Raw genomic sequence first — 15,488 nt, forward strand, 5'->3', positions numbered from 1 at the left:
AGTGTTAAAAGCGGCGTTAAACCCAACTCACTCACTCACTCTTGTTTTACAGTCCCATTTGCAATTACAGCAGATGATGTCCAGGACTGCTGAAAGTGTTGCAGGCTGATCTGTCTGTATTTGTAAGCAACGTCCATCTGTCCTGTGTCATCCCCACCCTGATGGATTCATATTGAATCCTTTCCACTCCATTATCTGGTAGTTGACATGGGGGCTGTGGCTACAGAGGTTGCAATGGCGGCAGTGTTGGTGGCTTACCTGTGGTAGGTTCTTTGTCACCTTCTCTCAAAATCACTTGTGCCTTAAGCTATCCAGTCCTTCCTCCTAACATCACATAAAGGCGCAAGTTAATGTTCGCCTGTTTTGTATATGTACAGAAGTGCACCCAGATCTATCCAGTTAGTCACCCAGACGTGCAATAAAGTGCTGTTTGTTTTTTGCGTTGTTCATGAATGCTTCCTTCTTCGATCGAATGACCATTTCCTGTGAAATAAACTGTCACTCCACTACAGTACTGTTCTTACTTGAACTACCAGCACTGTTCAAGTAAGAACTCTGTAGTAACCCGTCAGCATTGTTTGAATTATCTGCAGGCCAGGAAGGCAACCCTTGCTGATGCTATCTGGAAAACCCTCCAAGTTAAACAACAAGAACCTGGAAATGTCCAGTTCATTCTTGATGGTAGTGCTATACTTCATGGGCTACCCCGACCAAGAGGTTCTACGTTATATCACGTATTTGAACTACAGTGTATATACCATCTATATGTTGTGCAGAAACATACTGCTAACATTGTCTTGTATGGCCAATGGCTTCATGGCTTTCAACGAAAGATGCCACACACATGAGAAGAACAGGTGCCTGTTCTGGTAAGACAGATTATTTCACAGGGGAAATGGTCATTCGATCGTAGAAGGAGGAATTCTTGAACAAAGCAAAAATCAAACGTCACGTCGGGGCTTTCCTCCCACATTAAGCTGACACGCCGTGATATAACTAGAATACTGTTAAAAGCGGCGTTAAACCCAACTCACTCACTCTTCCCTCCCCACCTATATTGGGGTCTCAGGTTGATGTGAGGTATATGAAAGCTGCTATATCATAACCTCGAAATATAAAACCGAAGTAAAAGACATCATAATGTGACGGAACTTTCGAACGGATGTAGCTGAATTTAGCTATTCCAATGTTATTCCACGAGACCAACTCTTAGTCTTTGAATATTTACAATGTCACTTTAAAATAATTGTAATTTGTTTCATAAAAACAACATCCTTTCATCCTCTGCTGTGTGGGATCAAGGAAACTAGACTTGGTTAAGTTTGATCTACACTCGTTAGACCTCTGATCACATACTTCGAATCTCCGAGTACTATTTTTGGTTTGTTTGTGCCATATCCGGCCCACGTGTTTCTGGTCAGGCTCGCTGACTTGGTTGATGCATGTCATCGTATCCCAAGTGTGTGGATCAATGCTCATGATATCAACCACTGGATTGTCTGGTCCACACTCGATTATTTTCTGACCGCTAATATAGCTAATATATTGCTGGGTGTGGCGTTAAACAACAAACAAAACAAAAAACAAAAAAAACGAGTTAACCTTGCACAGATTACCGACATTGCGGTACTCAAAATTCATTATAAATCCTTAATGTAAGTACTTATTCTAAATATGAGACAAATGCAATATATTAGGGGCGCATTTAGTTGTGGTATAGTCCATGGTGGTTATACTGTGGTGCATATAGGGGAGGTAACGCCAATCTTGTGAGAGACACGTTCATCACCAACATATGTGTTTATAAAATAACACTTGAAGCAGCACATACATCAATCTCTAAAATTGGCACAGTAAGGGGCTAATTGCAATGCAAAACGCCAAGTGACGTGCACTTGTCTCCCAGTACTGTGCCTGCTAAGACAGCTTGAAACACGTACCATTATGTTTAGACCCGTGAAGATTCGGGTTGGAATCAGCAACCAAAGCCTGTCGTAAGAGGCCACAAACGGGATCGGGTGATTAGGCTCGATAACTTGGTTGATGCATGTCATGGTATCCCAGTTGCGTAGATCGATGCTCATATATATTATTCACAAACCACCGTCATTTCGCTTGAATATGGCTGAATGCGGCGTTTAACAACAAACAAACAAACCGAAGCAATGCTTGGTCAAAAACTTTAATTCTGAACATATGAAAATTATGCCACATCTCCAATCACATAAATCTTAAAGTACTCATGGAAATAAAAAAACCTGTTTTGCTGGATTTAATAATCGACACAAAGCATTACGTAGATGTAAATACGAAATAACAAAACAACTGGAAAAGTACTAGTCTGGATTTGCTAGTTTTATCTCAGTGCTCAATACAAAATGTATTTTACAGGAGGTAATTTGTAGGCACTTTCAACATTCAAAACTAAAACCAAATTGACTGGCAGAAACAGGCTATAGGCATTTTGCAAATCAGTTTGAAAAAAAGTTCAACAATAAAAATAACAGCTTTGTTTATGTACATAATAATAATGACATGTAAGTTGTTGTTTGAGAAGGGAATATGTTACTTTTACGTTCTGATATTTTGACGATGATTCACTATCCCACAATGCCACTCACAAATCACTAACCACTGACAAATCACATGCACGTGGGTTTCAAGCACCTGTTTTCACCTGTCGTCAAGGTGTCATAGGTCATGGACATTCACCTTCATCTACTAACACCTGGTTATGCTCAGTTTCACAATAGTCTGTTTTGTTCATATTTTTACACACTTTTACGTGTAAAAAGACATAAAAACCTTTGATACGCTGTATTTGTGCCAAGGCCCAATTAGTACTAATTGAGTTGTTTGAATATTTATATATTTTGTATATTAACTGCATTTATTTAAAATCTGAGATCGAAAAAACAGGGTTTTTTTCATTTCCGTGTGTACTTTAGTGACATTAAGTTGAACAGTTTTAAAAAGGAAATAAACAAGCACCAGCATGGATCCCCATGCAGGTTCAAAGTAAACATAGAAATGTTAACTAGATATAAAAAAGCTGAATCTAGCCATGAACTACATAGGCGGATACAGCTTTATTGAAAAGGGGGGGAGCACAATTAAGATCTATTTATTGTCTTTGGTGGTAATTTATACTGAAATAAAGATTTTTTTCGAAATAAAAAGGGGGGGACACCCCCCCCCCCCCCCCCCCCCCGTATCCGCCCATGAACTATGCCCATGTACGTCAACAACAAACTTTTTACAAACATACAGGTAATATTGGTGACAATAAATCACAATATCACGTGCACCGTAAAAACAAGTTTAAACTTGCATTCTTCTTTAAACTGGAAAAATGAAATATACCAACCATCAAAGGGCAAAAAGCAAGTATACATACTTAGTGCGTGCCTCTATAGCTGGCAAGACTAAAAGAAGCGAAAATGACTGAAAGATAACTTCACTTCCATTAAATTGTACCGTATCATGGATAACATACCTAAAGTAGCTAACTGTATTGTCGGCAATATATGTGGCCGCAAAAAATTAAATAGCCGTTCCATAAAATTTAATAATCGTTCAATGTTTATTCGCTCGCCGTTCACTGGTTCTCAAGGGCTGGTTTCTTGGACGGTGGTCCCTCGATAGCGTTGTCGGCAATAAAGGGGGCTTTGATCGTCAGGACGCCATCTTTAGATAAAGTCGAGGCTAGTGCTTCGGTCACTATGCCCTCAGGCAGAGTATAATGGCGGGAGAATTGATGAAATACTCGGGAAGTGTCATTCTTATCCTCATGTTTGGCTTCGATTGAGAGTTCATTTCCGTCCGTTTTCACTTGAATTTCTTCTGGTTTAAATGTACTGACATCCAGTTTGAGCAGAAATTCCCGACTGCCGTCCTCGTTAGTGACAACTGGTTTCATAAATGCCTCCAGCCTTTGCGTGTGTGAATTATTGCCTTCAATCAGCTGGTTCGGCGGTGTAAGACGAAGCATCGCTGATCGCATGTCTTGGTGCATTTTTGCAACTTCTCGGTGAGCGTCTTCGAAGATGTCATCGAAGTAGTGGAAGTCGAGAAGAGCAGGAGTGTGAACCCGTTCGAGCGACATGACGCGGCTTGATGGATGTCTCGTTTACTGACGCTCCAATGCGGAAGTAAATATACAGGCAAGGCCTAGGTCTAGCCCAGAACAATCCAAGCTATTTTTACAAAACTTGACACAAAAGTGAAATGCCCGTGTAATGGATCCGTGGCACACGTCTTCCACTTGCCTTAGATATCTTCTCCCAGTCCTAAATGAAGACACACTGGGCGCTTTCTTATCGAAAACTGCGCTAACGAAAATATTCTCCTCTCGTAAGCTTGAAACTAGGTCACTCGAAAACGAGGCCCGGCGCGAAATTAAAAATTTCACCAATCTCGTTACAATCATATCTTAGTTCTCGCTGCATTAATCAAAGCTTTGTTTATCGGTAGCGAGAACTAAGATCTGATCTTAATGAGATTGAACGTTCACGCACCCCAGACCACTGAATTAGGAGATAAACATACTGTGTTTTCAATGAAGAGCTATAGTCCAGGCAATCTAGGCCATTTTTTCACTAAACTTGGAACAAATTGCAACAGAATTTATTTTACCACAATGCATTTCTACAAGGTCCCAAAAACAACATATTAAAAGTCCCAAGCAATCCCAGTTTGGGAAATATGTCTAATTTGCATAATCCAATATGGCCACCAATTATCAATATATCTTGCATATGTCAGATGAGGGTCAATGTTTTGATGGAAAAAACATGTGTTGTCCTGCCAAATATCCATGTTATGTTTCTAAAAAGATATTCACAACTCCTGAACGTTTTCGATTATTGACAAATCTGCAAAAAATCAAGATGGCCGCCAATTTCAAGATGGCCGCCAAGTTTCCTAAATGTGTGTTTACACTGTTGAATCGTTTATCTCTAAAACAGTGTGCTAGGGCTTATATGCATATAACTTGGCACACTAACTCACTGAAGTATAGTTAACACTTTTAGATAAGAAATTCCGTCACCAGAGCCCCCTGGTGGCCAAACATTCCATTCCAAGATGGCCGCCAAGAGTTTGATGGCTAGACATAGAATGTCAAGACACTGTTGGTCTCTGATGACATATTTGAGTGATTTGAACTTCTACATTGGGGTAAACAGACCCAAGGTTGTATGTAGAATACTCAATCATTTGGATACATCCAATATGACCACCAAATATCAATATTTATCTCTTAAATGAAATGTTTTGGCGAGTTTAGATATCAATGTTGATTGTTATTGTCTGAATCTACTTATTAACATGACAATAAATGCTATAACAAGTTTCGTTTTCATTCCTGTAAATACTTGTTGGAAACAAGGATGACCTATATGAGGTCCTCTCAGAATTTCAGAAATTCAATATAACCACCAAATACAAATATTTGAATTTAAATCTGAAACTTCATATCCACTGCGCATTCCGTCACATGATTGTGTGATCCATGAACATTATTACTTGATGAACAGTGGAATAAATGTCACAGTGAATGCTGCAGCTTGACGTTGCAGGGTCATATATACATGTACCTCGAAAGTCTCAACAGGTTTGTCATCCCCCAAGAAGTCTGGTAACTGCTTATTGGTACAGCTTGTACCATGGTATTCCCTGCACACAACATTGCAAGTGAGACCATATTTCCGCCAAGTGCATCTTCGCGTGTTACAGTCTTTCTTTGAAATTACAGCAGATAATATCAAGGAGCGCTGAAGGTGCTGCAGTCTGATCTGACTGTGCTGATAAGCAACGTCCATCTGTCCTGTGCCATCCCCGCTCAAATGGATTCACATTGGACCCTTTCAACTCCTTTATTAGGTAGTTGACATGGGGGTTGTGGTATCTTGCGACTGCAGAGTTTATGGCTCTGCATGTGATCAATTATTCGCCACCTTCTCCCAAAAATCGCTCGTATCATAAGCTATGCAGTCCTTCCACCTTATATCCGCCATATAAAGACATATGTTCACCTGCTTCGGTGATGACTATTTCATCCCCAGTTTCCCTGTTTGGCTGAAATGTTTAGCCTGATGGCAGAAGAAGGCATCATTCATGATTTTCTTCACTGCTAGACCCTTTCCCAAGCCACACAGTCGAGAAGTGGTGCCAAGAATTGCATGTAAAAAGAGCACATGCTCACATACATCACTGCCCAGCAGCCGCTTTGATTGATCATGCATCAAATCCTATTCCTACTTAATTGAAGCTTGCTTGGGTTCTGGTGCCAGAAAATTATGTGCTTCCTTTTCAACATGATGAGGAAGGAGGATAAGCAAATCTGTGTCTGTTTTTTTGCAGATGTGACAGCGTCTTGTTTTGCCAGCTTCTCCAGTTTGTCACTCAGATAGGCAATAAAACGCTGTTTGATTTTTGCTTTGTTCAAGAATTCCTCCTTCTACGATCGAATGACCATTTCCCCTGTGAAAAAATCTGTCTTACCAGAACAGGCACCTGTTCTTCTCATGTGTGTGGCATCTTTCGTTGAAAGCCATGAAGCCATTGGCCATACAAGACAATGTTAGCAGTATATTTCTGCACAACATATAGATGGTATATACACTGTAGTTCAAATATGTGATATAACGTAGAACCTCTTGGTCGGGGTAGCCCATGAAGTATAGCACTACCATCAAGAATGAACTGGACATTTCCAGGTTCTTGTTGTTTAACTTGGAGGGTTTTCCAGATAGCATCAGCAAGGGTTGCCTTCCTGGCCTGCAGATAATTCCAACAATGCTGACGGGTCACTACAGAGTTCTTACTTGAACAGTGCTGGTAGTTCAAGTAAGAACAGTACTGTAGTGGAGTGACAGTTTATTTCACAGGAAATGGTCATTCGATCGAAGAAGGAAGCATTCATGAACAACGCAAAAAACAAACAGCACTTTATTGCACGTCTGGGTGACTAACTGGATAGATCTGGGTGCACTTCTGTACATATACAAAACAGGCGAACATTAACTTGCGCCTTTATGTGATGTTAGGAGGAAGGACTGGATAGCTTAAGGCACAAGTGATTTTGAGAGAAGGTGACAAAGAACCTACCACAGGTAAGCCACCAACACTGCCGCCATTGCAACCTCTGTAGCCACAGCCCCCATGTCAACTACCAGATAATGGAGTGGAAAGGATTCAATATGAATCCATCAGGGTGGGGATGACACAGGACAGATGGACGTTGCTTACAAATACAGACAGATCAGCCTGCAACACTTTCAGCAGTCCTGGACATCATCTGCTGTAATTGCAAATGGGACTGTAAAACAAGAGTGAGTGAGTGAGTTGGGTTTAACGCCGCTTTTAACACTATTCCAGTTATATCGCGGCGTGTCAGCTTAATGTGGGAGGAAAGCCCAAAGTAATGCAGGTCTTAGACGTTTACCACTTCGGTGAAACCCACGAGCACGGGTATGGTGCTGACAAACCTAGAAACATAATCTGGGCGAACAGGGATTCGAACCCACAATCATAGGTTTCTGGCGTGCCCAAGGGACGCAACTCTGCACAGCGAATCTGTTTAGAAGGCCCCTTATAGCCGAATGAGACAAGCAATATCCAGCATGGTACAGCTCTTAGCCTTGCAGATCAAATGTTGATATCTGATTGTTTTAACAGCAGTTTCCCCAACATTTCATTTATGTGATATTGAGTAGCTGTACATGTACTCTTGTACTCATTGAATATCACCCCAAGTATGAGTAATACCTTGCCCAAGGGTACTACCACAAAAAGAGGTAGACATATATTGTTAATGAATTTCTTCTGTAATAGAAAGTCGGAGATAACAGACTGTTGTAATACATTGATGGGTTTAGATGAGTATTAATCATATTAATGAAAATGTCACAATAACTTGTGAGTTGTAACGTATGGGTTGTTCAAGTTCAACTTGATAAAATAGATGATTCCATCTTTCGTATTTGAAAAGACTTTGGTTGGGAATCTGAAGAATTTCATTTATAGGTAAGAGATTATAATGTGGTGTAAGGGGAGACAGCCTGTGATACATTATGAATTGTTGATATTTTCACTAATAGAAAAAGGAAAATGAAACCAGTTGTAATTGTTGTAATTTATCTGATCATGACTAATTTATGACAGATTTTATTTTTTGTATCACAGATTAACAATTGCTATGAAGTATTATTACATGTACTCAGACTGTGTCAGCAGATTATGTATTGTAGAATCAGACTTGACTGTAGCTTGCGATATTGTGTGAGTGAATTGTTGCTTAATGTCAGCAATCTTTCTGCTACCTGCAGTTAGAAAACTTTAATTATGAATAATAATAGGCTTATGAAGATGAAACACTGCATTTTGCTGGCAGTATGACATGTATTTTCAGATCTTCTAGCCTTTTATGATGCTTGTCTATTAATGCTGCAAAGCATTAATCATGTTGAGACACGAATGTTTTTCCTGCTTTGATTTGCAATACATTGGTAAGCTGGGTCCACACATTTTGCTTTTATTGCTTACCATTTCTTAATCATGGATGAAAGGAAAAATGTGAGACGTTATATGCTGATGGAAGTTATCTCCCCTGGGTAAAACATTTGTAATTTAATTCTGAAGATGAAATTTTTAATTTTCAAAAATGTGTACCCATTATACACTCTGAGAAGTAATTGCAATCTGTATCCTGAAAATTGGATTGTTATTTATCAGTAATTAATACAGTGCTTTCCTACTGCCAGTGTGTCTATTGTTATTACACTGTTGTTAATACACAACAAATTGAAAATAAATTTGTATTTATTCTACTTCATGTGTTTGTTATTTATATGGGTTAATTGTATTGCTGTATGTTACTGAATCCTGTAATATTGACCTGATATCAGTTCTCTTTGAAAGTTTTTCAGTAGCTATGCTATAGAACATGTGAAAAGATTCAACAATAAATCAATTAAATAGTACAGTAAAAGAGTATTTACAATAATTTCTAATATTCTACATGTGGGTATCAAGTCCATTCAGGTACAATTGTTGTATAGTTGCAATTTTGTCAATATTTAAATTGACAAATCAGTCAATTCAGGAAATATTTGAAGAAACAATCATCCAACTTTGTCTTGCATTTTGTATCCCAGTCTTGTTCGTTGAAAAAAAGAGTTTCTAAATGATGCTACCACAGAAGGCCAGGTACAGCCATCTGCATCTGTATTTGGCAGTAGATGTTGTGGATTGTCGAAACTGACCATCAGGCACATGCAAGTAGTCTAATCTTGATTTGGTTGGTCGGTTGGTATGTTGTTAAACGCCGCACTCAGCAATATTCCAGCTATATGACGGCGGTCTGTAAATAATCGAGTCTGGACCAGACAATCCAGTGATTAATATCATGAGCATCGATCCTCACAATTGGGATCGATGACATGCATCAACCATGTCAGCTAGCCTGACCACCCGATCCCGTTGGTCGCCTTTTACGATTTGGGAATGTAGTTGGACGTTTTATTTCCAGTAAGCTATAGGGTGGGTTTCGACTAGGGGTGTAGATTTTTCGATCAGGTGATGCTCCAAGTCAGGGACAATAACCACACCACACCTGAACATATTCACACTTGCATCCAAAAAGGGATTGTTGTAAACTTTAACCTGGTGATTTTTTATAAAAACATATTAGTAGATTTTTAAATTTTTGAACACATATCAAATTATGAAAGGAATTTGTCGATCTGTAATAAAACATTTTGGCGGGAAAAGGAAAAAAAGTTGCTAGCTTGCTACAATCATCTACTAAATTATTTCTAGGATTACTGAACTAGTTTGAAATTATTTGTTTGTGTACTCAAGGTAGAATGTTATTATTCTCGCATCAGCATAGGCTTGGGCTGCAGTTGGCTCACATGCAAGACCATGTCTTGTCGGTGCTGTTGTGATCTTCTTTCCAGTTTTCAGGAAGGTGGCATAGTTCTCAAATCCTGATGCAAGAGTATTTAGTTATGAAATAAGATCAGGATGATTCCTGTTTATCTGTTAGTCATTGTTTAATGGTTCTTCTGAGCACATTGACATGACAACATATACAAAAAATCAACAAAAAATGTTTGGATTTACCCCTTTATTCGTTATTATTGCACCAGCAACAGATGCAGTTAATCTGGATTGTCTGACTTGGGATGAGATGACTGTGATTGAGTGGATTTCTCAATCTCAATACTTTGATCATTCGTCACAGAGACAGCTTCTAGGTTGACTGTTTGTGAATCACTGAGATCCGTTGGAATACTTAAGGGACCAATACTGTTACTGAGTGGAAAGTCTGGAAAGGTTGTGTGACTATCATCACTAATAATGGTACCCTTTGTACGTCCTTGCAGATACGATAACACACTCCCTTTTGGAAACATGCCAAACTTTGTTAATACTTCAGACTTAGAATTTGGTACAGCAACTGTCAGAAGTAACAGATCCGGTCTAACGTCACTTAGTGAATCAACTAAGTTTTGGATATGTGGTAGAGGTGATTGCAAAGGATTGTTGAGGTTAGAATGGACATCTTTAGTGACACAAGTAGGTTGTCAGTGTCATACCCTTGAACAACTATATCATCTGACTGAGCTCCCTTAAATTTTTCTCCTCTTGGAAGATGCCAAGTTTTGCAGACATCATCTGGAATGGCAGTAACACCAAGACACTTGTAGTTTGCTATCTGGTACATCACACCTGTGATGTGGCCACAACTCTGGCAGTAACACCAAGACACTTGTAGTTTGCTATCTGGTACATCACACCTGTGATGTGGCCACAACTCTGGCAGTAACACCAAGACACTTGTAGTTTGCTATCTGGTACATCACACCTGTGATGTGGCCACAACTCTGACAGTAACACCAAGACACTTGTAGTTTGCTATCTGGTACATCACACCTGTGATGTGGCCACAACTCTGACTCTGACAGTATCACCAAGACACTTGTAGTTTGCTATCTGGTACATCACACCTGTGATGTGGACACAACTCTGACAGTAACACCAAGACACTTGTAGTTTGCTATCTGGTACATCACACCTGTGATGTGGCCACAACTCTGACTCTGACAGTATCACCAAGACACTTGTAGTTTGCTATCTGGTACATCACACCTGTGATGTGGCCACAACTCTGACAGTAACACCAAGACACTTGTAGTTTGCTATCTGGTACATCACACCTGTGATGTGGACACAACTCTGACTCTGACAGTATCACCAAGACACTTGTAGTTTGCTATCTGGTACATCACACCTGTGATGTGGACACAACTCTGACAGTAACACCAAGACACTTGTAGTTTGCTATCTGGTACATCACACCTGTGATGTGGACACAACTCTGACTCTGACAGTATCACCAAGACACTTGTAGTTTGCTATCTGGTACATCACACCTGTGATGTGGCCACAACTCTGACTCTGACAGTATCACCAAGACACTTGTAGTTTGCTATCTGGTACATCACACCTGTGATGTGGACACAACTCTGACTCTGACAGTATCACCAAGACACTTGTAGTTTGCTATCTGGTACATCACACCTGTGATGTGGACACAACTCTGACAGTAACACCAAGACACTTGTAGTTTGCTATCTGGTACATCACACCTGTGATGTGGCCACAACTCTGACTCTGACAGTATCACCAAGACACTTGTAGTTTGCTATCTGGTACATCACACCTGTGATGTGGCCACAACTCTGACTCTTACAGTAACACCAAGACACTTGTAGTTTGCTATCTGGTACATCACACCTGTGATGTGGCCACAACTCTGGCAGTAACACCAAGACACTTGTAGTTTGCTATCTGGTACATCACACCTGTGATGTGGCCACAACTCTGGCAGTAACACCAAGACACTTGTAGTTTGCTATCTGGTACATCACACCTGTGATGTGGCCACAACTCTGACTCTGGCAGTAACACCAAGACACTTGTAGTTTGCTATCTGGTACATCACACCTGTGATGTGGCCACAACTCTGGCAGTAACACCAAGACACTTGTAGTTTGCTATCTGGTACATCACACCTGCGATGTGGCCACAACTCTGACAGTAACACCAAGACACTTGTAGTTTGCTATCTGGTACATCACACCTGTGATGTGGACACAACTCTGACTCTGACAGTATCACCAAGACACTTGTAGTTTGCTATCTGGTACATCACACCTGTGATGTGGCCACAACTCTGGCAGAAACACCAAGACACTTGTAGTTTGCTATCTGGTACATCACACCTGTGATGTGGACACAACTCTGACTCTGACAGTATCACCAAGACACTTGTAGTTTGCTATCTGGTACATCACACCTGTGATGTGGACACAACTCTGACAGTAACACCAAGACACTTGTAGTTTGCTATCTGGTACATCACACCTGTGATGTGGCCACAACTCTGACTCTGACAGTATCACCAAGACACTTGTAGTTTGCTATCTGGTACATCACACCTGTGATGTGGCCACAACTCTGGCAGAAACACCAAGACACTTGTAGTTTGCTATCTGGTACATTACACCTGTGATGTGGCCACAACTCTGACAGTAACACCAAGACACTTGTAGTTTGCTATCTGGTACATCACACCTGTGATGTGGCCACAACTCTGACAGTAACACCAAGACACTTGTAGTTTGCTACCTGGTACATCACACCTGTGATGTGGCCACAACTCTGGCAGTAACACCAAGACACTTGTAGTTTGCTATCTGGTACATAACACCTGTGGTGTGGCCACAACTCTGACAGTAACACCAAGACACTTGTAGTTTGCTATCTGGTACATAACACCTGTGATGTGGACACAACTCTGACAGTAACACCAAGACACTTGTAGTTTGCTATCTGGTACATCACACCTGTGATGTGGCCACAACTCTGACTCTGACAGTATCACCAAGACACTTGTAGTTTGCTATCTGGTACATCACACCTGTGATGTGGCCACAACTCTGACAGTAACACCAAGACACTTGTAGTTTGCTATCTGGTACATCACACCTGTGATGTGGACACAACTCTGACTCTGACAGTATCACCAAGACACTTGTAGTTTGCTATCTGGTACATCACACCTGTGATGTGGACACAACTCTGACAGTAACACCAAGACACTTGTAGTTTGCTATCTGGTACATCACACCTGTGATGTGGACACAACTCTGACTCTGACAGTATCACCAAGACACTTGTAGTTTGCTATCTGGTACATCACACCTGTGATGTGGCCACAACTCTGACTCTGACAGTATCACCAAGACACTTGTAGTTTGCTATCTGGTACATCACACCTGTGATGTGGACACAACTCTGACTCTGACAGTATCACCAAGACACTTGTAGTTTGCTATCTGGTACATCACACCTGTGATGTGGACACAACTCTGACAGTAACACCAAGACACTTGTAGTTTGCTATCTGGTACATCACACCTGTGATGTGGCCACAACTCTGACTCTGACAGTATCACCAAGACACTTGTAGTTTGCTATCTGGTACATCACACCTGTGATGTGGCCACAACTCTGACTCTTACAGTAACACCAAGACACTTGTAGTTTGCTATCTGGTACATCACACCTGTGATGTGGCCACAACTCTGGCAGTAACACCAAGACACTTGTAGTTTGCTATCTGGTACATCACACCTGTGATGTGGCCACAACTCTGGCAGTAACACCAAGACACTTGTAGTTTGCTATCTGGTACATCACACCTGTGATGTGGCCACAACTCTGACTCTGGCAGTAACACCAAGACACTTGTAGTTTGCTATCTGGTACATCACACCTGTGATGTGGCCACAACTCTGGCAGTAACACCAAGACACTTGTAGTTTGCTATCTGGTACATCACACCTGCGATGTGGCCACAACTCTGACAGTAACACCAAGACACTTGTAGTTTGCTATCTGGTACATCACACCTGTGATGTGGACACAACTCTGACTCTGACAGTATCACCAAGACACTTGTAGTTTGCTATCTGGTACATCACACCTGTGATGTGGCCACAACTCTGGCAGAAACACCAAGACACTTGTAGTTTGCTATCTGGTACATCACACCTGTGATGTGGACACAACTCTGACTCTGACAGTATCACCAAGACACTTGTAGTTTGCTATCTGGTACATCACACCTGTGATGTGGACACAACTCTGACAGTAACACCAAGACACTTGTAGTTTGCTATCTGGTACATCACACCTGTGATGTGGCCACAACTCTGACTCTGACAGTATCACCAAGACACTTGTAGTTTGCTATCTGGTACATCACACCTGTGATGTGGCCACAACTCTGGCAGAAACACCAAGACACTTGTAGTTTGCTATCTGGTACATTACACCTGTGATGTGGCCACAACTCTGACAGTAACACCAAGACACTTGTAGTTTGCTATCTGGTACATCACACCTGTGATGTGGCCACAACTCTGACAGTAACACCAAGACACTTGTAGTTTGCTACCTGGTACATCACACCTGTGATGTGGCCACAACTCTGGCAGTAACACCAAGACACTTGTAGTTTGCTATCTGGTACATAACACCTGTGGTGTGGCCACAACTCTGACAGTAACACCAAGACACTTGTAGTTTGCTATCTGGTACATAACACCTGTGATGTGGCCACAACTCTGACAGTATCACCAAGACACTTGTAGTTTGCTATCTGGTACATAACACCTGTGATGTGGCCACAACTCTGACAGTAACACCAAAACACTTGTAGTTTGCTATCTGGTACATCACACCTGTGATGTGGCCACAACTCTGGCAGTAACACCAAGACACTTGTAGTTTGCTATCTGGTACATCACACCTGTGATGTGGCCACAACTCTGACTCTGACAGTATCACCAAGACACTTGTAGTTTGCTATCTGGTACATCACACCTGTGATGTGGCCACAACTCTGGCAGTAACACCAAGACACTTGTAGTTTGCTATCTGGTACATAACACCTGTGATGTGGCCACAACTCTGACTCTGACAGTATCACCAAGACACTTGTAGTTTGCTATCTGGTACATCACACCTGTGATGTGGCCACAACTCTGGCAGTATCACCAAGACACTTGTAGTTTGCTATCTGGTACATCACACCTGTGATGTGGCCACAACTCTGGCAGTAACACCAAGACACTTGTAGTTTGCTATCTGGTACATCACACCTGTGATGTGGCCACAACTCTGGCAGTAACACCAAGTCACTTGTAGTTTGCTATCTGGTACATCACACCTGCGATGTGGCCACAACTCTGACAGTAACACCAAGACACTTGTAGTTTGCTATCTGGTACATCACACCTGTGATGTGGACACAACTCTGACTCTGACAGTATCACCAAGACACTTGTAGTTTGCTATCTGGTACATCACACCTGTGATGTGGACACAACTCTGACAGTAACACCAAGACA

The 15,488-nt window shown here is 41.2% G+C and overlaps 1 protein-coding gene across 1 annotated transcript; it reads right to left on the reverse strand.

Annotated features, from left to right (window-relative positions):
- Window positions 1–3,198: 3,198 nt before the first annotated feature.
- On the reverse strand, window positions 3,199–4,377 carry LOC124145822 (heat shock protein 27-like). Its single transcript, XM_046515766.2, has one exon. The coding sequence runs from the start codon at window positions 4,103–4,105 to the stop codon at window positions 3,599–3,601; it is 507 nt and encodes a 168-aa protein (XP_046371722.2). The 5' UTR covers window positions 4,106–4,377; the 3' UTR covers window positions 3,199–3,598.
- Between the last annotated feature and the right edge of the window lie 11,111 nt (window positions 4,378–15,488).

This window comes from Haliotis rufescens, unplaced genomic scaffold, assembly GCF_023055435.1.
Source record: "Haliotis rufescens isolate VD_foot unplaced genomic scaffold, xgHalRufe1.0.p SCAF_6, whole genome shotgun sequence".
NCBI lineage: Eukaryota > Metazoa > Mollusca > Gastropoda > Lepetellida > Haliotidae > Haliotis > Haliotis rufescens.

Excerpts from the sequence above, each read along its gene's own strand:
- LOC124145822 (XM_046515766.2), bottom strand. The coding sequence starts at position 4,105 with ATGTCGCTCGAACGGGTTCACACTCCTGCTCTTCTCGACTTCCACTAC.